General features: G+C 45.1%; 1 protein-coding gene across 2 annotated transcripts in view; it reads right to left on the bottom strand.

Annotated features, from left to right (window-relative positions):
• The window catches only part of Slco3a1 (solute carrier organic anion transporter family member 3A1), a 278,256-nt gene that overhangs the window by 35,383 nt on the left and 218,682 nt on the right, over positions 1-24,191 (bottom strand). For both annotated transcript variants that reach the window (XM_021167572.2, XM_021167570.3), the window contains exons 5-7: positions 16,623-16,787; positions 9,503-9,701; positions 7,547-7,685 (exon numbers count right to left, since the gene is read on the bottom strand). In XM_021167572.2, the coding sequence (XP_021023231.1) occupies positions 7,547-7,685; positions 9,503-9,701; positions 16,623-16,787 (503 nt within the window). The remainder of the gene's footprint in view (positions 1-7,546; positions 7,686-9,502; positions 9,702-16,622; positions 16,788-24,191) is intronic.

Here is a 24,191-nt window from a genome sequence, read left to right as displayed (position 1 = left end):
TTCAAGTTGCATTGTGATTCCACACACTATCACTGACTTCAATTGAGAAACATTTCTATCATATGCAAGGCAGGAACAAATAATCGCAATAAAAGCTGGAGACCATAAATGCAGAACAATTATTCCCTGGGTCTCGGATGTGGGTTTATTTTTCTGATGAAGGAAATGGCGAACATGCTATTTTGACAGCTCATTCTACAGGAACAAGACACTCATCAGGCGTGTTTCACAAATCTTGGCAAATGAAGTTGCTTCTGTTTTCTTCCTCCCATCACTCAGCACTGATGGGTCATTTCTTATGAATGGGACTGAAGAAATAGATTCCCAGGTTGACAGATTACTTTTGTAAGGGTGTGGTGTAGGAGGGATGATGCTACTGTTGGTAAAAAAAAAAAAAAATGTTGCAGTGAAATGTGAGAGACCAGCCTCTTTACTCTGGAAGCATTAAGATACCAGGAAGATGTGATTGTTCCCTCATTTCTGATCCAGGAGGGATTATTTTCTGCGTGAGACTCGTCATAAGCCAAGTTCTTTCCTGATGCTGCCTGGGAGACCTTCATTTTTTTCAAGTTAATGTATTAATTATTACTATTTTAAGTAATGATGCAGTGGTATATGTCAACCACACAAGAAAATGCAGTAACAAGCAGCAGAAGGGTGTGTGTAGAGCTTTAGTGAATCATGAAGGAATCCAGGCAGAGGAAGATGCTGTCACTCTGAGAAATGTCACTGTGTACTGAGGGTCATGTCACCAGTCCTTTATGCTTCATTATTAGGACGCCAGGAACAAAACCCAAGCTGGTGTTTCCAGGCAAAGACCTTGCTCCTCATTATGAACAACCCTAGTGACCTCCCACCGGACTCAGCAGAGACATCTGAAAAACTGCAGGAAGAAAGACACTCTCTCCTCTGCTTTGCTTGTAAGGTCAGCAACTGAAAGATAAGGGCCAGGAGAAAAGGTGCCATGGAGAAAGTAAGACCCCCATCTATTGTATTTGTCACATGGACCAGCAGAGGTGGGGCCTCCTGCTGGACGGCAGCCAAGGGGATGCTCTTTGGGGACCAGGACTCTGGATCTACCACCATATGTGGGACAAAGAGGACCATACTAAAGGGGAGGATGTGACTGACCGCAGGTCAAGGGGATCCCAGACTCTGTGTCTCTCCCTCCTGTGTTCTGTCTCCAGATGCCAAATCCTGCCACACTGGTTCAAACATCTAACCACTTTAATTATTGATATTTAAAAATATTTTTATTATGTACCCATGTTTTGTGCAAGTTACAAAAGCACCTTCGTACTGATCCACATCCCCAGTGCTCCCCCACATAGGCAGGAATATCTTTCCAGGCTTGCTCATCAGGCAAATGGTTGCTCACTCTCAGGACAACAGCCGGCCCTGGGATAAATGCCCACTCCCTCCTTCTATCCAGTCTCATGCAGAGTTAATTTCTACCCTAGGGAGTATAACATCACAAGGACACTAACTGTCTACCTAGCTACTTCCTTATATTTAAATATATTTCTATCTAACCTCCTTTTAATATTGGACTTTAAAAATAAAGCTTTTCCTTATTGGAAAGATAATGTGTGATCATTTGGGGACAATTCCAAAATATATAGAAAGTCTGGAAGAAAGTAACAAAAACTATTGTCTTAATTCCCAGTCAGAGGTGGTCATCTGTGGATGCAAGCATCTGCTTATATAGTTGTCCAGCGCTTGCTCTCTCAAACTCTCTCTCTCTCTCTCTCTCTCTCTCTCTCTCTCTCTTTCTGTTGGTATGTGCACATGTATGTGCACATATAGGTCAACACTGACCATCTTCAATCATTCAATCACATCAATCACTCTCAACTTTACTTACGGTTTTGAGACAGGGTCTCTCACTGAATCTTATGCCCACCAACGTGGCTCCTCAAAGATCCTTCCACCTCTGCATTCTTTTTCCTATCCCTGGAATTGTGGGTTCACACTGCCATGCTCCTCTGTTTACATGAGTTCTGGGATACTGAACTCAGATCCTCAAGCTTGCATGATACAAGTACATTGCTGACTCAAATATCTCCTCAGGGTCCCCATCTCTTCCTTTTTAAATTATTTATTTTGTGAGATTATAGCATAATTACATCATTTCCTTTTTCATTTCCTCCCTCCAAGCCTTCCCATAAGCCCCTCCTTGCTCTCTTTCAAAATTATGGCCTTTTTTTCATTCATTGTTTTTATATATATTTATAAAATGAACTTTTATTTATTCACCTATGTATTTCTTTAAACTATATTTTGATCATGTTTCCTCCACCCCCAACTCCTTCCAGAAGCTTCCTGGCTGTTTACCCACTCGACTTTCTGTTCTTTTTTCTCTCTCTTTCAAACAACCTCCACCCCCCCCAAAAAAAAATCCCACAAAAGTGAGAATTGGAACAAAGCAACGAGACAAAAAAAAAAATGTCATGTATCTTTTCACATTTTTCTTTTCCCTTACTGGAAGATTCTTCTTCCATGGTCCATGGTTTTCTGATGTGTTCTTTTCACTGAACTGTAAAGCTGGACTGAGTTTTGCTTTTTGATACTTTCTCGTACAAGCGTCTAGATAACACCATAGTAGATTTTTATGGCAAGCACAGACCCTGGATCTTATTCATCTCTGCCTCTGCAATGCCTAGCACAGGGCCTGGGATGTAGCAGGTGTCACAGCTGGGTCAAACTCTAGCAGGGCTTTATTGGAGTATTCCCAAGGTTTCTCTAAAAGCCATTTGCTGGAATAAGCACAGATTGTTAAGTCAGTGTTGGGGATCTGTCCATGCTATAGAAGAGGCTTTGTTCAACTCAAGGCTGTGGGATCACTTAGGGAAATAGACAAAGAAGAAAGAGTGGCTGAGGTGTGAGGGTGGCTGTTGCTGAGGACTGTGGGTGCATAGAGAATAAGGAAGGACAAGCCACATCTTTGGCTGTTTAATACCTATTGGGTATCTTCCAACATTCTCACAGAGGCCCAAATCTAGAATCACATACAAAATCTCCAAGCTAAATGCTTGATTTAATATGGCTTGGCCATGAGAAGTTGGTCCTTAGGGTGTGCATGCATAATTAGCATGCAGCAGCAGCTTGGGCCACATGGGCTGACAGGACGCTTGCAATACTGTCAGGCTTGTAAGGGAGACGGGGCATTAGCAGCAGTAGCTCAGAGGCTGGAGATCTCAGAACATGCCTTGTCCTTTCTAGGGCTGTAGTGTCCCCAGGGACAACTGGCTATGTCTGAGGGCATCTGCGTTTGTCAGATAAAGTTGAAGGCTGTGTGGATAAAGCTCAAGAATGTGGCTAAACATCCTATGGTACACAGGACAGTTCCTAAGGAGAAAGAATTGTCTACCTCAAAACATCCTCAAGGCCAAGGTGTAGAAACAGTCTATTGCCGCAATGGTTTCTAATCCTCCTCACATACTACAAACACGTGAGAGGCTTCTAAAAAAACACATACAAATTTCTTAAGAATAAGGAAGACTCTCAGACCTTTCATTGTGGAAGTCAGGGATTCTAAAATGTAGCTGAATTGAGGCCTGCAAGGTCTCACCAGTTCCCAGCAAGCCCCAGGATAGAATCCTTCTCCTTGCTGAGAATACACTGGATGCTTTGCTCAAACAGCACTTGGTAAATATTGTGTGGTCTGGATGGGGGTAGATCAGCCATCTGTCACTTACACCTTACAAACTGCTGTGCTTGGCTTGCATTGACTTTTAACCTATTGGTGGCTAATAAAAGCTGTTTTTCTCTTGAAGCAATTATTCAGTCCATCAGATTGACATAACTTCCAGCATAATACACACGTGCTTTCTGCTTGAATAATTACTTTTGAAAGTGAAAGGTATGCAAACAATCTGAGCAATATATTCACACCAAAGGAGACTCATAAAATTAACTCCATCTTTTGTCATCTCCCCTCACCACAGGCAATGACAGGATTTAGAACCACAACAGCGAATTTGGGCCAGAAACTTTCACTGTTATTGCTTGAGAAATGAAAGAAGAAATTTAAACAAACATAGCACCCCAACTGAGACACTAAAGAAAGTAAAGATCAGGGCACCTGATGCTTACTGTGTTTCATTAGCATCTCAATGATCTGATTGGTTGACTTATTTGCATCTAATGCAGGCCTGGGATAGACTTTGTATGGGCCCTGATATTTGTCTATCTGTATCTCTCTCTCTCTCTCTCTCCATATCTATATCTATATATCTATATATCTGTTTATCTCTATGTATGTATGTATGTATGTATGTATGTATGTATCTATCTATCTATCTATCTATCTATCTATCTATCTATCTATATCTATCTATATAGATAGAGAGAGACAGACAGACAGACAGAGAGAAACAGAGGCAGAAAGAGACCTAAAGAAGGATAAAAATGCACCTTGAAGTTAGAACCATCTGGTCTACCTGCTTGCCAACTGCTACCCAGGAGTGTTATACTCCTGGGTATAATCACCTGGTTGAGGTTGCATGGGATCACCCAGGGACATTTAGGGAGTCTGAGGCTTTACCTAGAGTTTAAGCTGGCTCTGTGGGGGACAAAGGTCTACAACACAGCCTCATCTCCACCCCTGGTGAAGGACAGAGATGCTTAAGTAAATGAGCCATTGGAGGCAGGTAAAAGGTAAAGGGAGGCTGAGCCCTGGTGGGTAGACAAGATGGGACTCACATACATGAGGGGAGACTAGTTTATATAAAAGGAATTGCAAATGCAGAGCTTCAGGGGCAAAGGAGAGCTTGGCCATTGAGAGAGCCTAACTTAACAAGTGGCTGGTTAGGAGACTGGGATGAGAAGAGAGATTGAGGCTGGAGAGGCAGCTAGGGCAGACATGAAGGCTCAGTGTATTATGTGCCGGTAGTGTTCATGAAGAAAGACAGTTTCTCGTAGGATAAAAGGTGGGCATTCTGAAAAGGAGTGGCAAAGTATAAAGAAAGATTCCAGGTTTGGCTCAGAGGGTCCCAGAATCCCATGGCACTCTATTGTGTGATCCTTGTGGGCTGGCATATGGTCCTATGGAAAAGTGCAGGCAGAGATACAGACAGGGCAAAAGAGCCCAGGAAACACAAGGGAAAGGACTGAGCCCAGACAGAGTCAGCCAGCTCTCTAGGGACAGGGAAAGAAGCCATGGAAAGTGGGAGGGACAAGGGGGCCCTCTATGTGGGCAAGAGTTGTACTGAGTACCTAGAGACCAGAAGGAAAAAAAGCTAAAAAGAGAGAAGGGAGGGGGAAGGGCGCCCTATAGCAGAAATGTAAGCCTTTGTTTGGCATTCCTTCAAAATACTGCTGCAGAGAGTCTAAAGACTCAAATTGCCTTTGCTCTTTTTGGATGTCATCCCAAGGTTCCTTTTGACTCCAGGCCAAGCTCTTAAATGCCAGGAATGAAGTAGGAAGGGCCCATTACCTGGCCTGACAGTCTCTCAGCCTGAGGTTCCTGCAAAGCCTGCAGCAGTTTCTGTTGTTGTTGCTGTTGCTGTTTTGTTTTATTTGTTGTTGGTGTTGTTTTGTTTTGTTTTTTTTGTTTTGGCTCAACTATTGCAAAGGCCCCACTTACTATGAACAGGACTCTTATCTCCAAGTCTTACCTAGGCAGCTAGAAGAAGCCAGGGCCACCCAGCTGATTGCTTTAGTGGGAAAAGAGTAGGACCCCAGGACCACCCCAGTAGGCAAGGTGTGAATGGAGATCAGGTGTCTGGGGAATGAGCATCATATCCCAAGCCAGCCCTAGCTAACACAGTCTTAGACTGAGACCCTCTAGCTCTTCAGCTTCAGCCACTGTGAGTAATCAAATCGGCTTGGAAAGACTGCGAGTCAACAGACCTCTGTATCTGGGCAAGAGTGGATGGAAGAAATGCAAATGCTACAGGGTTGGGTCAGTGTGCCCCTGGAGTAAAGGCCTGTTGGCTCTCAGGACATGGCTTCTTCGAATCACTTAGGTTTTTTCATCATAGGACAATGTCTGAAATGGTCTGTTAACAGAACTTCCTGGATATTAAAATGTCAATGAAGTTGTCCTTATGAGAAATAATAGCTTGTGTTTTTATTTGAACCATCCTCCAGGTCCCAACCCCCTTTTAATATTTACTTCTACTCACATAAAGAAATTGCTTTATCATCTACTTTATGAAATCGGGTCCTCCCAGCCCCCAATCTCTGGTGATTTATTTCCTTTATAGAAAATGTTAATAACTGGCCAGGAATCTTAAATCTTAAAAGCACGCAAAAATGAAATCTTTGAAAATGAAAACAAATGATTCATTTCTTTTTCTTTCAGGGAACTCCTGCTCTTTAAGATGCAGGAGGCAGGGCTGGGAGGAAATAAATGACTGAATTACTTCTCTGAAAGCAGCCCCCGTGGCTGCTAACTTTTCCTTCCCATCTGCACATTGTGTGAGAAATTATGAAGTGTGGTTGGGGGCAATAATGTCCCTAATTGAAGAAACCCAAAGATCAAAGACAGACACTTCTAGAAGATTGTTATCGTGAAAGAGACAAATATATCCAGGAAGGAACAGGTACCTGAAGACTCAAAGTCAAGAACTCTGATGGGAGAAATAAAGAGTCATTTTAGAGTAGCGAGCTATGGAATAGGGTATGGAGGGATCAATAAGAGTTGTCCAACTGAAGAGAGAAGTACGAGAAGAAAACTGAAGAGAGACGGCTGAACAGTCACCGAGAGCAAAAGAAGACAGCTGGAGATGAGAGTTGAGGATGGACATGGACCAGGCTCAGAGCTCTCGAGGAGAGCATGTGAGCTGGTCATTTGTAGCGTCACAGAAATCCTTCTGGCTGTAGCGTGGAAGACAGTAGAAGAGGGTTGTCCTGGAAGGATAGCTAGATGACAACTGGACAGGTCTAAACAAGAGAAGGAGGCCAGTCTGCAGAGCCACAGTGACCGTGTGATTCAGACAAAGAAAAGGGGCAGAGGCACCTGTGAGGTGGGAGCAAGCAGGCGGCACAGGGGTTCCTTGGCACCCGATGTTCACACAGAGAATGGGAAGACAGCAGACTGGTGGCCAAATTAAAAATTCATGTTAAGGAGGAGAAGCACACACAAAAATAACACTCTGGGAAGAAAGGAGCGGGTGGGGGACACTTAGTTGGGAAGAAAGAGGCAAAGGGACCTGAGCTAAGGTACAATTAGTCTTTGGCTTTTCCCGGCTTTCCCATTTCTCCAGAATTCTGTGGCTGGTCATCCACTATCATACACAGCCTTATTCCCTGCCACCATTTGTGCATATCTCATGGCAGAGCCACCTTCCCAGCTGCATATACATAGTGGCCTTTGATTTTTACTTTAACTTGCTCCATCTAGTGTCTTAGAGGTCCATTTGACTCAGCAAAGGCCTGAGGAACTGCCCTGTCCTGTTGTCCTCCTGATGGATCAGGGTAAAGGAATGGCTGCAGTAAGGCAAAAAGACGGTACTGGCCACTGTCACCCTTGACAGGTCTGTGAGCACCTGTGGGTGCCTGGAGCCTACCCTCTCCCCTGCATCCCAAGGTTTTTAATTACCGTGCTGTTGCATCCAGCGAAGCAGGCTGACAGGTAGGTGATGCCATCGGCCCCGCACACTGGCGTGAAGGAGTCCGTCTGGCATTCACAGTTGTTGTTACATGGAGAGTAAGGGTCAAGGGCCGAGCCACGTGCTGAGCTGGAAAAGAAGGGTGAAGGGGACTCGTTAGAAGCAGGGCTAACACTGGTGACAACACTGCTGTGATGGGCTTCGTGGTGCCTTTGTTCAGGGTGTTTACCTGGCTGGTCTCTTCTCTTCCCTCCATCTTATTCCTGGCTGACCTTCAAGTGCTTGTGCAGGGCCATTGCTGAGAGCCTAGTCTGTATCCTTTGAAACAGTACTGGGCTAGGTAGCTGATTATATGACTTCTGGGCTCCTTCCAAAGCGAGGTTTTGCCTTTTGTAACTATGTGCTCTTTGCGCTGAAGGCAGCTGGGGCTCAGCTTAGGGTCTTTCAGTTCCCCTTACCCGAAACTACTACTGTACTGCTGGATACCCCACCCCTTCTGTTTGGTTCTTCCTCTCCTGCATACAGGATGCCCAACCTGGCTGTAAGCCTCTGATTGGTTTAATATCCAGAGACAAGTGCTAGGGTGCCTTTCGCTTGCTTCTACATTACAAAGATGCAGCTACCAGGAGTGTACAAACTGAGAAAGAGACAAATAGGGAGAGCCCAGTCTGCAGCCACAGAGGAAGGGAGTGACTTCAGAACTCTCATCTCCTACTCTGTCCTAAGGCTCAGAGTATTTCCTGATAATGCAAGTGACAAGAAGACATCTGGTTGCTTTCGTCATGCCCTGTTGGTGGAATTCTATGTATCATTTTGTTTGTTCTCAGTACAACCCCACAAACATTACCAAAGGGGGAATCAAGACTGAGACAGGAGACTCATTTGTCCAGACGTGTGTAGTGTCTGAATGTTGAGGATGGGCCAGAGCTGGGCAGTATGACTGTAGGTAGGCCTTGAACTTTAATTTTTTTTTTTTTATTTTTCACTTTTATAGCATGATGTCATGGCAGTGGGACCCTGTGTGTGTGCTTCTAATCACTGCAGTTTATTGTTTGCAAGTTGCATGGGGAGGTCTGCTGTTCAGAGCCAAGTTCAAGTTGGAGGGTACCCTATGTGGGAAGAACTGGGGGCTGCCTGGAGGGCTCCTCGCCCAGTTCTGCTCCATTTTCAGGCTTCCTTGAAGCCCAGTGGTCTGCTTGGAGGAGGAGCCTGGGTGTGTAATCTGCAGGGCAGCTACGATGCAGCATGTTCTGGGCTACACTCTTCAGCTCAGGGTGGTCTCAAGAGTCCCATAGGGAAGGAGACAGTAGACATAGAGATAATATAGTTCCAAAATTTATTTAAAAAGCAATCACTATAAACACTGTTCCATAGTCCCAGGATAATAACCAGGGCATAAGAAAAGAGATTCCGTAGCAACAGGCTGGTTCCTGCTCCTTCTGTCTTCCTTCCCAACTTGTTTTTATCCCTCTCTTCTCCTACCACTTAAACACACTCACCATGGGCCTGACTCTGACTCTGTGTGAGCTAAATGGGGGCTTCTGACTCACGTAGGAATTATTGAAGTTAATTCTGTCTTTTATTTTGAGCTGAATTTTGAAATAGGGTTTAATTTTAGCCACATCATTTTTATTCACATCATTCCTGAAGTCAAATGTCAGAAAGAGCAAGTGGACTAGAGAATGAATGACCGTTCTGTACTCTGGGCTGGTCTTGTTGCAGAAGAGAACAGCTCAACATCCAGAGGGCAGGCTGAGCCTTCCAACTGCAAGTAAGAAGCTAAGGCCTCTGGGCTCCTCTGCTCTGGATCACTAGAGACCAGGTTGGCAGGCCTGTGGTGGAGGATCCAGGTGGATCTGGGCAGGGCTGAGCTCTCTCTGTGAATCCACAGTGAAGGTGGCCCAGGGGTGCCTGGGGAGGGTCGAGTTACAACTTTAGCTACTCACTTGTTTCCATAGCGAACAGTGACCCCAGCCACAGGGCCTGTGTCACAGCCCAGGAAGAGGAAGGAGACGTAGCAGGCTGTGGACACCAGGTTGACCAGCATGGCCATCCGAATGGCCCCCAGGGCAGACAGGCTCAGCTTCTTCACCAAAAGGCCACCCAGAAAGATGCCCAGGCAGGCACAGGGGATCGCCGTCATCCCTGAGGAAACAGAGCAGTGGAGTGTGAATAGCAGGAGACTGGTGGATATCAGTGGGCCCTGTGTCTTCCTGTGACTCTAAGGTCTTCATGGAGGGTCTTATCTCTGATACCAGAGAACTCTCAGAAAACAACGGGAGACAGTTATTGTGAGCCAAAGTGCACACATCTGGCATACCACACCTGCCATCTGAGAGCGTGCATGTACACAGCTAATGGGCAGCCAACTAGGAGATGAATCCAGAAAGCTGGGGACTACGGAGTAAAATCCAGGAGATTAAATATTAGCAAAGATATGGTCTCTGCATTAGTATTTCTTTCTTTGCTTTTCTCCTCTTCCTTTATGATGTTTTGGAGTTATTCTGTAGATCAGGCTATGCTGAAACACTTGGCAATCCTTCTACTTCAGCTACCCAAGTGTTGGGATTCAAGGCATATTCTACCAGGTTTAACTTCTCTGTGATCTCTCTCTCTCTCTCTCTCTCTGAATGTTTGTATGTATGTACACATATATGTACCTGTGTTATGTAGAAGTCAGAGGATATCCTTGGGTGACATTTCTCAGGCACCTGTCATTGAGATACCACCTCTTTTTGGCTTTTTTGTTTGATGGTTTTATTTGGATTCTGACTGTGGAACTCAGGTCTTTAAGCACCCAGGCACGCAACTATCTCTGTGCATTTCCAAAGAGGCCTGGAAAGGGGACTTAAGATCAACTGAAGAGCTTTTTGGTGGAGGAGATGGCTCAGGAGGTAAAGAGACAAGCATGATGGCTGGAGACCAGGTCCCCAGAACCCACATGAGTGCTAAGCAGGCCTGGTGGCCTTCCTGTAACCTCAGCACTCAGGAAGCAGGGATGGGACCCTGCAGGCAAGTCATTTGGATAGACTAGTAAAAGCTGGAAAGCTCTGACTCAGCAAGAGACTCTGCCTCAGAAGATTAAATGCTGAGAAACTGAGGAGGACATGGACATCAACATGATGTTTACACACATGTGACCGCACACGTGAGTGGCAGACATGCTTGTGCATATGAACACACATGCATTCACTCCCTATTCACACACTTGAAGATACATACATATTTACATGTGTGTGTGCAAACACACACACACACACACACTGAGAATTTTTCTTTTCTCATGAGGCAAGAAAGGTCCATGGTAGGCTCCAGGGCTGTTTAACCCAAAGGTTGAAGGGCTCACAAGTTGATGGTGGGCATCATTTAGCCAGGTTAGCTATGCCCCAGGAAGCAGTGTCAATCAAATCACTAGGTTCTGCAGCACTTGGTAAATAATTGGTGAGTATACAATCTCTCTCTCTCTCTCTCTCTCTCTCTCTCTCTCTCTCTCTCTCTCTCTCTCTTATGCACAGAGCTATCTCCAAGGCAGCAGCCCCGAAGCCTGTTCCTAGGATTCCCAAAGAACCAGGGCGTTGTCAGAGAACCAAAGGACCCTGCTGTTCCAATCTCCTGTTTGCTGTGGCTCTGTTCTGATTCATTTCATCTACAACTTGGCTTTAAATTACCGAGTGCCATTTATCTATGGTGTAGATTATGCATGGCTAATTTTCCAGTCTACTCGGCCTCCTCCCTGCCAATCAAACGACCCTCAGGTCAATCGACTACATCAACCAGCTGGTAAGTGCTGAGGGAATGCAAATTAATTTTTCATATTAGGGTAAGAAAATATAATCAGGAAGGCTTAGCTTGCCAAGATACCACCCTGACTATACTTAAAACAGACCAGGACCTGTGTGTCACTGGCTGCTTCAGACATCTGGGCTTAGTTTTCCAGCCTTCGGTATGATTATGGAGATCTTGACCTTGTTCTGTGTGCGTCCATCCTCAGCCCATGTCACTGGCCACCGCAGCATCCAGTTTTCCTACGTTCTCTCCCTAGATGAGGCTAGGTGCCCCCGGTGCTAGAGACTTTGCTTATGCATTGGTTCTGTTCCTTGGATGGTCTTGTCCACTTTTCCTTGGCTGGTTTTCCTCCTCTGCAAGAGGCTTCACCAGTCCCCACCCCTCTTGTGACATGGAAAGGGGACTTAAGATCAAGAGAGATGGATCAGTGGATAAAACACAAGTGAGAGGACCAGGGTTGGGATCTCAGAAGCCAGGTAAACCTTGGCAGGTGGTCGCCCTCCCTGTAATCACACACTCCGGAGGAAGGGACAGGGATGCCCATGGTAGGCTATTCAGTTAGACTTGACGAGCTCTGGGCTCAGGAACAGTCTCCTGTTACCCCCATCAGGATTTCTGTTTCCATGGCTATCCCTGCCCTCTAAAGCGGCAGTGTTTATTTTTACCCATCCTGTTTCTTGCTCTCATCCTCTATCAGCATGAAGTTTCCAGAAGGAGGGAGCACCCTTCAGGTCCCATTCAGTCCAACCCAATCCCCAGGGCCTAATACAGCACCACCGGATGGCATTCAGACACCCCTTTGAGAATGAATGAATCTCTAAGCACATGGGAACTGTGTGAATAAGCCTTGGCAACCACATGCCCACTCCCAGCGAGCACCCTGGGCTTTGTTTCATTTTCTAGTTGAGACAGTGGGGGTGTCACCTGGTGATGATGGTAACCATGGCAACAACAGGATTTCAGCACCTTTTCTCCCAGTCACTATTAGCTTTTCTCTCTCTTCTTCCCTGATGTGTGTACATGTCCTTAACACCCATGGCTATTGTCAGGACTTTCAGGACCAAAACTTCATTCTTATTAGATTAACTTATGCAGACCGGGCTCTTTTAATCTGTACTCATAAATCAATGTCATCCGCTCCTGGAATGTCTACACTGCTCTTCTCTGAACTCTGACCCATCTGCTGAAGACTTTATGGGTGGCCTGCAGCCTTGAATGAATAGATGGGGATAAGTGCATGCCTACCATCTTCTAAGAGTGCAGGAGCATCTTCTTACATCAGCCTCCCCTAGTGTAGCCTGCCAGCTTCTCTGCAGTGTGCTCTCCCCAGTACACACTAACTGTCTAGCCACAGGCTAGACATAGGGACAGGAAATGCCTGATGCTGGCCTGCCTAGAGAATATGAAGAAGCCCCGCCCCCTTTTCCTTTCCACCTTGTTAAGCGCTCCAACACACAGGAATTACTGGGAAACAAACAGACGCTAGGCAGTAAAATTGTTATTCTGACCTTTTTGCCCTGCAGACTATTGATTTGTTTGTCGATAGAAAACTTAGGCATTTCTTCTAAAATAGGACCTGGTCTTGGAGATGCAACTGTGTAAGAACAACTAAAATGGAAGAAACCAGGAGTTGAGAGATAAACCCTGGGGTGCTAGAGGTCTAATGCCCAGATTCTTGAGACAACAAAAGCTATAGCTTCTCTTACAGGGGAAGGTGTTTTTATCCTCTGTCCTGCAGGCATTGAAAAGCTGATTGCATTTTACTAATACTTACCAAAGAGCGGATGGTAAGAATGATTAGTGGGGGAGGGTGAACTTGCATTGCCCAGCAGTTTACAGGGAGAGAGAACTGTGGTATGTTATGATGGCCAGGGTTGAATTTCTTTTAAAACTGTGATGTTATATCTTATGAAACACACAAAGACCATCCTGGTAAACTTTCCAACTTGGAAAACTGGATATGCAGATACCTCCATAACCAGCACTCAAGTCAAGCTTAGAACAATTCCAGATACTTTGGGGCTTGGGAGTGTTTGATCCTTGGCACTTTCATAAGAGCCAGGAGTAGAGGCAAATGTCTGGAATCCCGGAGCTAGATTGGAGGCAGACAGGTTGAGTCCAGCAGCATGCTGGCCAGCTGGTTCAGTGTGAAAAAGACTTTGCATTAAAAAGTAGGGTAGAGAGGGACTGAAGAAGACACCCACTGTTGACCTCTGGCCTCCACATGCACATGTGTGAAAATGAACCTGCATATACAGGTACATTACACACATGCACATTTACACATTGCACATAACTAGACTCAAAGGCATACATAAATGCGCGCGCGCACACACACACACACACATACACACACTCACTTGCAGCTGCCTAGGAGGCTCTGGGTACCTCTCTGTAGTTGTAACCTTCAAAGACAACTGTGGCTCTGGCTTCTTTTACTTTAATTGGCAATTCATCCTTTTTTTTTAAGTCCCATAAATACATTCTCTTGTGTGTGACATCTTTCAACCCATACACATTCCCATGGAAGGCTGTGTGAGAATTTGTCCTTTCCTGAGCTGCATCGTATAGAATGAACAGTCTATAGCTTATTTACCCATTCTGCTGCAGACAGACACTTGGGTTAGTTCCAGCTTGAGATAATTATGCATAAAGCTGCTCTGAATGTTGTTATATATGCATATGTAAATGAGTGGACCTAAACACTCGATTCTGTTGGATAAGTGCCCAGAAACAGAACTGATGGATCACAGCATAGGCATATGCTGAGCTTTAATGGGTGCTGCAAAAACTGCCCGAAGCAGAGGCTCGCTCCCCTGGGCATTTCCACTGCAGTGTGGGTTCTGGTTGCTCCTCATCCTCCCCAGCACTCAGCACTATCATCTGGTCGGTGCATCACTGCGTCCCCTTTAGGTTTCAATGTGCATGTCCCTCATCATCCATGCTGGTCGGCATCCTTTGCATTGATTGGCCATTTTATAAAGCAATGGGGAATCTCTCTATATACACATACTGTCCCCCTTTCCTCTCTCTGTTTGTATTTTTGTGTGTGTACATACATATGTTTTTGTGTGCACGCACAGCTGCACGTGGGTGTATAGGTGCTGGCAGCTGAAGTCTGGTACCTTTACCCATGGATCGCCACTTTATTTTAAATTTTTATTTTATATATATGGGCATTCTCCCTGTGTATGTATGCTTATGCACCATCTGTATACATAGTGTCCACAGGGCAGAAGAGAACACTGAATCCCCTGAAACCTAACTTATTGGCAGTTGTGAGCTACCATGCACATACTGGTAATTTAGCCCAGGTCCTCTCAAAGAGCAGCCAGTGCTCTTAACCATGGAGCCATCTTTCCAGCCCCTCCACCTTATTTTTTGAGATGCAGCAGCTCACTGAATCCAAGAGTTTACCAGTTGTTTGGACTGACTACCTAGTGAACTCTGGGGATCTGTCTGTCTCTTCTTCCCTCAGTCATGAGGTAATAGATATGCTCTGCCTTGCCAGACTCTTAAGTAGGTGCTGGGCACCCAGGCTCACATCCTCATACTCAGGCAGTAGGGGCTTTACTAATCAAACTATTTTATCAAAGATTTATTATTTTTGTTTTAGGTGTGCATGTTTTGCCTGAATGCATATGCATGCATCCATTTCCAGGTGCTTGCAGGTCAGAAGAGGCTGTGGGATCCCTTAGAACTAGAACTATGGGTGGCTATGTGCCATTAAGTGAGCCTCAAACCCAGGTCCTCTGCAAGAAGAACAACTGCTGTTAATTTCAGAGCCATCTCTCCAGCTACACCCCAGGAGGTGTTAAAGGGTAAGATAAGAACACGCTCCTATTTCTCCTTGTTGATGAAGAAGATGAAGTATAGGGGTTGGAGCCCTCTCTGCCACCTGGCCAGGCCATACACTGCACTCAGCAGCCTTAGTCACAGGACCCTCCTCTGCCTTTTCAGAGGAACAGCTGGGCTCTCTATCAAGGGCTGTCCACTCAGGAGCCCTCTCTTCTGCAATCCCCTTCTGTTTCATGGCTTAGAAATCTACTTTTATCTTCAGTGTTTTAACTTTCTATAGTATTAACCATGATCCCCTCTTCAGCCCTCAATGGCATGCAGCACATCATCAATTATGCATCATCCCTAGCAAGTTTACATCAGAACTGGCCACGGTGGACACTTCCATCCTCCTCAACTGCTATGTTTTCGCCATTCCTAGTCACGTTCTGAGATGATCAACTCAACTAATGCAGCCTGTTGGTCATGCAAAGAGCGAAGAGTAGATTCATCCCACACGAAAAGCAAGTCTAAGATATACTCTGAGAGCATACTGTCCACCCCACCTCGGCAATGCTGCTTCTCACAAGAGCAGATGAGTTTTCTTATATCAACTTCCAATGATTAGATGTCTGGTGAGAAGAACTGTAAAGCCTCGCCTCACATTGGGGAAAATTCTGTGATCCATTAGTGATGCCTGCCATGGGCAAGGTCATCAACATGGGCATGCCTTCTTAACTTTATTTCTTAAAAATATTATTGCGCATGTATATGTGTGTGTGTGTGGGGGGGGGTGATATGCTGTATTCTGAGATCAGAGGACAGCTTTGTGGAGCTGGCTGTCTTCTTCCATCTTCAGGTGAGTTCCTGGGAATCAAGGGAAGTTAGGATACTTGTGCAGCAAGCTTTACCCACTGAGCAATCTCTCCAGCACTGTATCTATCTTTTCAGCTCTGTATTTGTGAAGTGTGGGTCTTACGCTGCTAAGATCATTCTCATTGTCTAATACCAGTCTGCTAATCTTTTAAGATGGACTTCGATTGTGCTCTTCCCTCATATATGCTTCGAAATTTCCCATTCATGTTAGTCAATCAACTCCCTGGCCTCTCACAATGCTTCCTACATATACATTATATACCTTCGTTCTTTCTTATAATGTGATTTTTGGTTTTTTTATTTTTAGTAGTATTACTCTGCCTGGGTGCATCATGGGTCATGGTACCCATGTGATCAGAGGACAGTTTTGGAGTAGATTTTCTCTTCCATCCATGAGTTCTGGGTATTGAATGTGGGTGTCAGCTTGAAGCAACAGATGTTCTCCCTGCTGAGCCACCTCACGGGCCCTCTAGTATGTTTTTAATAGTTGTGAAAATATCACTCTGAAGTTCCTTGTGTAGAAAAGGCTACACATATACCACGGCTTAGCACAGTCCTGCATATTTTTGAGCTCCGTGCATTCTTTGAGCATGTTGGTATGGCAGGAGGGGAATGAGACCCACTCACCAAGCAGCTGGTTGGCAGAGGAAGTGGTGAGGTTAAACTGCTGTTCCAGGTACTTGCCCAGGAAGGCAGCGAAGCCAGCCACCACAGCAATCTCCATGCAAGCAGCCAGGACGATGCAGGTGAACACAGGGTTTGAGAGCAGGTGCTTGGTGACCTTGGGGATCACTGTGAGGAAGAATAGAAAGCCAGGTCAAGGTCATACATGCTGAATGCCTGTTTAAGCCCTCCTTAGACCCCTGCTTGATGCATTCTTGCCCATTTCTTTAATCAACACCTTGTAGAGCAGCACTGGGGGTGGGGAGAGCTCAGGCCAGAATCTATATTCTATAAGTCATTATAACTAAAAACTCTCACTTCCAAACCACAACAAAATCCCACAAATTAAGCCCTTTTCTACTAAGCCAGGCTGCCCTACCTCGCTTCTATACCACAACTTCAGGGGTTCAAGTCAAAGATCTTTTAAGCAGTTACAAGACTTTTCCATCCCTCCCTCCACTCCAAAAGGAAATCATTTTGGGATCGTGGTTTCCAAAATGGAAACTGTAACATACATATTATACATTTGAAACACGAAAATACTTAGGCACATGTCAATGTGCCCACTATGTGATCAACATTTCGAACTATGCTCTGTATGTATACTGAAAGAATACGTTTGATGTTATTGATATCAAGAAAGAGATGAAGCGCTCATCCTTTACAAAATAAGTATGAACAAATCAAGTCCTTCCCTCCACTCCCTGGTCAGCTCTCTCCCTCAGGGCTGGAACATCCCAAGTCGGTCAGAGCTATCAACCTTGATTTGATCACATCGTACATAGTAACTAGTGGGATCAGCTTAGTTTTTTTTTTTTTTTTTGTTCTTTGGGTTTTGTTTGTTTGTTTGTTTTTTGTTTTTCCTCATCAAATTCCACACTAAGGAGAGCCACAACAAAGAGTCTGGGATTACAGTCTGGTCATTGGGCTTCTGGCCTGCATCATGGTGCTGGGATATCTCCAGGATGCCCTATTCCCCTCCCCTCATCCCCAGCCTGTTCCTCTCTCAGCTGCATCCATGTTAGAGCTTCTTAGTCTACTGTAATACTCTTCTCTCAAACGTTTACCACATAGGTTCCCTCCGCCACCCCAGGTGTCCTTTCTTCATTATTCAGTCTAGCCTGGAAGAGGCCCCCAGGCATCCAGCCACAGGCACTTAAGGATCCAGGGCAGTTGGCTTTTGGCATACACACTCTGAAGCTTATGAACCGTGTTACATCTCGGATGGGCCCCATAGTAGTGTGTGGAGGTTGTATACTCTTATCTTGCTTATGGGGCTCTATTGTCCTTACAGTATGGTTTCGTGGGCCACAGACACTTCCTCTTACATTGGTGCTTTATCCTTGTCACATAGTCTTCAACCAGCTCTTCTCGGTTGTGCTGTGGTGACATATCCTGGATGGTTCTAGAATAGCCCTGTCTCTTCAGGATTGACACCTTTATTTGATTTATTATTATTATTATTATTATTATTATTATTATTATTATTATGTGTGTGTGTGTCTTCCATAGATGCATGTGTGCCAGGGCATGTGTATGGAGGTCAGGGAACAGCCTTGGGTGTCAGTCTTCACCTTTAACCTTGAGACAGGCATCTCCTCACTGTTTTCCTACCACACACGGCAGGCTAGCTGGCCTGCAGAGCTGCTGGGAATTCTGTCTCCACCTCCCATCTCCATGAGCAGGAAACATGTCCTGTTCATCCAGCTTTTATGTAGGCTCCAGGGATTGAAACTCAGGTCCTTATAATTACATGGCGAACACTTTTACCCACTGAACCATCCCCTTAGTCCTTACACATTTATTTTTATGTCTCTGCTGGACACCAAAATCTATATATGCTCACATCTCTTATATAGAACAGTATACTACTGTGTGTCTATAACTCACACCCATGTACCTTAGATCATCTCTAAGCTACTTACATCAACTACAAGGTGCATGTTACCCAAGTAGTTGCTAGAGCACGCTGTGTAAGGAGATCATGACAAGGGAGAGATTTGTACTTTTTCAGTCCAGATGCAGTTTTCTGTGGACTGCGTTTCAATCAGCGGTTTGTTAGGTTTGTGGATGTAGAACTTCCACAGATGGAAGTCAGTGGTATTTACAAAATAATTAACCAAATATAGCTGATTCATCAAGTGCCATGGCGTAGCTGATTCATCAAGTGCCATGGCGTAAGACAAGTAAGCTGATTTCAAGTAATTTGAAGACAAGTCTTATGTAAATCATAAATCATCTTCTATAAAGAGCAAAGATGGAGGCGAAATATACGTTACTGAAAACATTGTCCAAGCAGTGTGCTTGTGACGAGACTCGGGGCTGACAGGGAATCTGGCTCATTGGGGAGAGTGCCTGGCCTGGCATACACAGAGCTTTGGGTTTGATCTCCACGTCTGCACAACACAGGTGTGGCACATGCTGGTTATCCCAGGCCCTGGGAGGAGGCAGCAGGAGAATCAGGAGTTTAAGATTATCCTCAGCTATATAATGTGTTTGGGGGTCAGTCTGAGATACACAAGATCCTGTCTCACAAAGGGGATCCTATTTAACTATACTCGTATTACTAACAAAAATAAGGAATAGTGACAGGGTGCACTTGTTTCTCTCTGTGCACATGGAAAAGATCAGACACAGAGATTAAGTATTAGAAAAACCCACTAAGTGCCTATGGCCACATAAAATAAACAGGTGGGCTGAGAACCTAACCCTGCACTCCAAGGTGATGAATTAGCCAGCTGTCCTAAAGAAGAGAGCTAATTACACAGGCACAATTGCATCTCCTAGGAGACGAAACCTCCAAATGGCCCATCTAATTAGAATAAAATAATAATAGGAGACACATAAGTTTTTAATAACGCTAACAGACAAGCTCCATGCATCAAAATGACAGAACAATAGGCCGGGGACTGGCAGATATACAAAACTTAAAATTTATCATCTCTGGGAAAGATATCAAGTTTCCAAAGTGAAATTCTCCAGAGAGGAGGAGGATTGAAGGGTTTAGTTACAGCACCGGACTGGACCAAAGGACTGGAAGCTCAGGATTACTGTGAGCTGAGCCATGGATCTGATGTCCAAGGGGATTTAGACGATAACCAGAGATGGTGGCTTCAGCTGTTCAACATGTGTTTCTGAGGCTGTAGGAAGGCAGCTTTAGGGTTAACTGAAAGCACACACAAAAAAAATTAAAGTCAAAACTTTACAAGGGCTATGAACAAAGATGGTACACAAACAGCCTCAGGTCCTCGCACTTAATACTGGTACACTGTGCTTAAGAGTTTCCTGGTCTTTATGGGCACAGCGTTTGTATACTTTACAGGCCTTTTAAACATTTATGGCAATCTGACTTTTTAGAAGTATCATTTCAAATAAATGCCTAGGAGTGTTTGCTTTTAAAATCTGTGTTTAAATGTTAAGAAACTTTCCTTTGTTAAATCCATATTGTTTTAAAGTGTTGTACAAATACTCCCAGAACTGTTGACTCTGCAGTGTTTGAAAATGTAGCTTAAGAAATACGGAAAATGAACACAACAGAAAACACACAGAGGGTGATCTGCTTTTCACAGTTAGAGGTCTCTTGGGTGTGAAGAATCCATCATGATCAATCATTGTTGATGAGCCATAGCAAATTTGAGACAGTGTGTGTGCCAAGCATGAGGCTACTCTGTACCCAGGATCAGGTTCTGGCGAGTTACATCCACACACTGCAGAGAGACCAGTATGGACCACGCCATGTGATCAAAGGACCTGCTTGGAATGGATGAATATGAACAGCAAAGTCCTGGCTGCTGATGTGTAGTGGCAGACACAACTGTGACTTAGTCACTATGCTCCTTCGGAATGATGGCATCTAGATTCTGGAAGCACTGTGGGGCAGGGTTGGGACAATCCAGGTAGCACGCTCTTGCTGTGTGCTTCGTGTCCTCAGTTGGATTGGAGTCCCTGCCGAGTGTGACTCCAGAAGAATGAAAAACTTTGTGTTCTCCCTGGACTACATCACCTGGAGCCTCTGACAACCAAGTTTATCTACCTCCAAAATGGCACTGAGGATGATTTGAGACAATTGCCACATCTCTTTAGACCTCAGTAGCCCCGAAACTCTTCATCATCATCTTCATGATCTGTTTGGGGATAGGAAGGGCCCTCGTTCCATGAGGGCAACTTCAGTTAAAAGAACATTTCTGCACTTCTGCGAGCTTTTAATTATTCTGGAGTTCATTACATTCTGCAGGAAGGGCCCTTTGTTAAGACAGGAGTCTTCCTGCTTGTCTTAATGCCTAATGACTAATTTCTCCTTGAATTAGATGTTAAAAATCGTTAAGTTCAAGAATCGTTGGACTGAAGGAAGGACTGGGACACCTTATTTGCATGACCCTTTTCTCTTTGTAGGCAACCTGATTGGCTTCCAGAAATGACAGCTTCCTTCCACATTCTTCCTCCCACCCACAATTTTATTGCAAGAACTTGTAGCAATCAAATGCTGACTCCATTTTTACAGGTTCAGCCCACCTTCAATACCCCTGCTTGGAAATGAGGCCTTAATTAGCTTGACTGTAAGGCTGTCTTAGTGCTTCAAGTGGATTGCTAAACCATAAAATTCAACCTTTTGAGGAAGGAGTAGTCCAGACAAACAGAGACTGGTGAACCAGGGCCATCACAGGCCACTGAACACCTGCATCCCCCATTAGCCATTTATTCTTCTTTACTGATTTAGCTTTAGTACTGAAGCTGGGTAGAAGGGGGTTGGATCATGCAGTTCCACCAACAGAGTTAAGGGGACCGTTTTGGCTCTCTGTAGGAGCCCATGGCTGTCATCCGTAGGATGGTACAAGACTGAAAACTGCACAGGGTAGCTGGCTCCATGGAAAGCAGGTATATACTGTGAGCCTTTAGAAGACATTGCTGTGGCACAGAGGATTGCTGTACGTTGTGGGAGGGGAAAGGCAGATTTGGGGAGTATTGTCAACAGAGCATCCTCTATGTGCCAAATGCCATCCTGAGGGTTTACTGACAACCCACAGACTCATAACACAACCCTCACAAAAACCACAATCTTGGAACCATTGAAATCCTCCATTTACAAATGAGAAAACAGAAGCAAGAGAATGGTCCCACAATGAGAGAGACATAGCAGGAACTCCAGCCACAGCAAGAGCTGCCATAGCATGCACCTGTGACAAGTGTTTTGTTCTTTCCTGGATCCTGTGAGCCACTATTTTTATTATGAAAATTATGAAAGCAGGCTGGACCTGCCAATCAGAAATACAGCTTCACAAATAACAACAAATGTGGGAATTTTCCTAGCTCCTGTTTTACTGCTGTATTAAGACACCATGACCAATGCACATAATCAGAGAAAAAGTTTTTTGGGGGCTTACAGTTTCAGAGAGTGGAGTCCATGACCATTATGGCAGAGGGCCATGTTAGCATGTAGGCAGGAAGGCACAGCACTGGGACAGTAGCAGAGAGCTCACATCTTGACACACACACACACAATATACATATGTATATAATATAATATAATATATATATATATATATATATAGATAGATAGATAGATAGATAGAGACAGAGAGAGAGACAGAGAGAAACACAAAGACTGAGACAGAGAGAAACACAAAGACAGAGACAGACAGCTAACTGTGAATGGTATGGGCTTTTAAAACCTCAAAGTCCACCCCTAATCACATACTTATTAATCCTTCATGAATGGTTCCATCCTCTGGGAACCAAGTATTCAAATATGCCACCTCACTAGAAAAAATGATCTTGTACGCTGTGGACCTGGGACTTGGTCCAAGATCTTTTGAGGAATGGAGCTAAGAAAGGAGGAAGAAACAAAAGAAAGAGTTGAAGGGCTGAAGTAGAAGCTTGGCACCATAGGAACAGTTTTTCTGAGGAAAGCTGTATAAAGTCAAGTCAGGGACCATGCTCTAAAGAGGCAGGTGTGGGGACTCATTCCTACCCATCTGTGAAGAGGGAAAGAGATCTGAGGTCAGAAGCATATGGTCCAGCATCCCTGGCGCAAGGCAGCAGCTCAGTGAGAACCAAGACCAACAGGCAGAAGTTAGACCAAGTGAGAGATCCCTAGTGTTTGCACAGCATGTCCAGGAGTCACAAGACTTGCTTTGCTGACTCATCTCTGTGAGTGGACTGCTGAGTGACGGTTAGAGAAAGATTGTGCTGTGGAGGTTTTATGCTGAGTTCTTGGGAGTCATCGTTGGACCCAAAGGGCTTTCTAAATAGAGGCACCTCCTCCATAGAGCCAATCAACAGGTCAGCATAGAAGTCAAATATCCTAACTCACTACCCTTCCAGACAGGGAGGAGCCCCAACAGTGGTTACCATGGGGATCCATGGAGACCCCATTGGATTACACTCTGAGACTTATACTTTGGTCCCTCTACTAAAATTGGCCTTGACTTGCTTCATTCATTAAGATACGGTGTCATGTCATTGCTCCCACTGTTAAAACAGGAAGATAAGGCCAGCGAATGCAGCAGATACTACCACAGCCATCTCTATCAAACCTCTGCTGCTGGACAGAGCACTGCACTGAGGACTATGCATCCATCAAGGTGGCAGGGAGGTTTAGCATCAGAGCTTCTGACACCACGCACCAAGAGCCTTTAAACTCCACCTTGTACAGGAATGCAACGCTGAGCACTGCAGGAGGGCAAGTATGAACCCACATAAGCCTGAACTCAAAAATCCAAATTCTCAAACTTCAGGCTGACATGGGGGAAACTGTTTATCTAAAGGCTGAGTCAACATGAGGCGTTTCACAACAGGTAGGACCTGGAGAGAAGGGAGGAGCGGAAAGAGCTGGGCAGATAATCAGAAATCATCATAGCAGGATGGACGGAAGGAAGGAAGGAGGAAATGGGAAAATACAATGATGGAGGTTCTACCGTGATTCCAAGATTACAGGGAAGATGGAGCATTATGATGTAGCCATCTTCTAGCTGGTTCTCCATGTGCCCAGCCCTGAGCTGCCATTCCTGCCAACAGTGCCTCGCCTCCTAGCTTTCCCAGGTGAAGAGCCGCCTGAGACAAGGGCGCCATCTCCCCGAAGAGCATATGTTTAATAAATATGGGGGTGGAGGGTGGTGTAGGGAAGGTTAAGGTATCCAATAACTAACTGAGTTCATGAGTCACAAAAGTGAGGAGGGGAACCTGTTGCAGGCATTTCAGGGTCAAAGGCAAACTCAGGACCAAACGACGAGTGAAATTCTACAGGCTCATGTCTGTGGTGGAAGTGGGACAATGAACTCAGTCAAGGAAAATAACGCCATGACTCTGGGGCCAGAAATCCAGAATACATGTCTCTCTTTCTCTGTAGGGGAGACAGTGGTGGCCTGAGTGAGTAACAGGGAAAAAACATCAGCTCAAAATAGGCACTTAGAATGGAAGCTGAGTGTGAGCTGGTATGCATTGGCTGGGGGTGGGGTGGGGAGGATGTATGCTGGTGCGCAGCACTGGGCCAGGGCTGAGTGTGAGCTGGAGAGCATCAGCTGGGGTGGCCCCAGC

This window comes from Mus caroli, unplaced genomic scaffold (assembly GCF_978045245.1).
Source record: "Mus caroli unplaced genomic scaffold, Mus_caroli_1 scaffold_8, whole genome shotgun sequence".
NCBI lineage: Eukaryota > Metazoa > Chordata > Mammalia > Rodentia > Muridae > Mus > Mus caroli.
The sequence above is the reverse complement of the archived record's forward strand: the minus strand, read 5'-3'. Positions and strand labels throughout refer to the sequence as shown.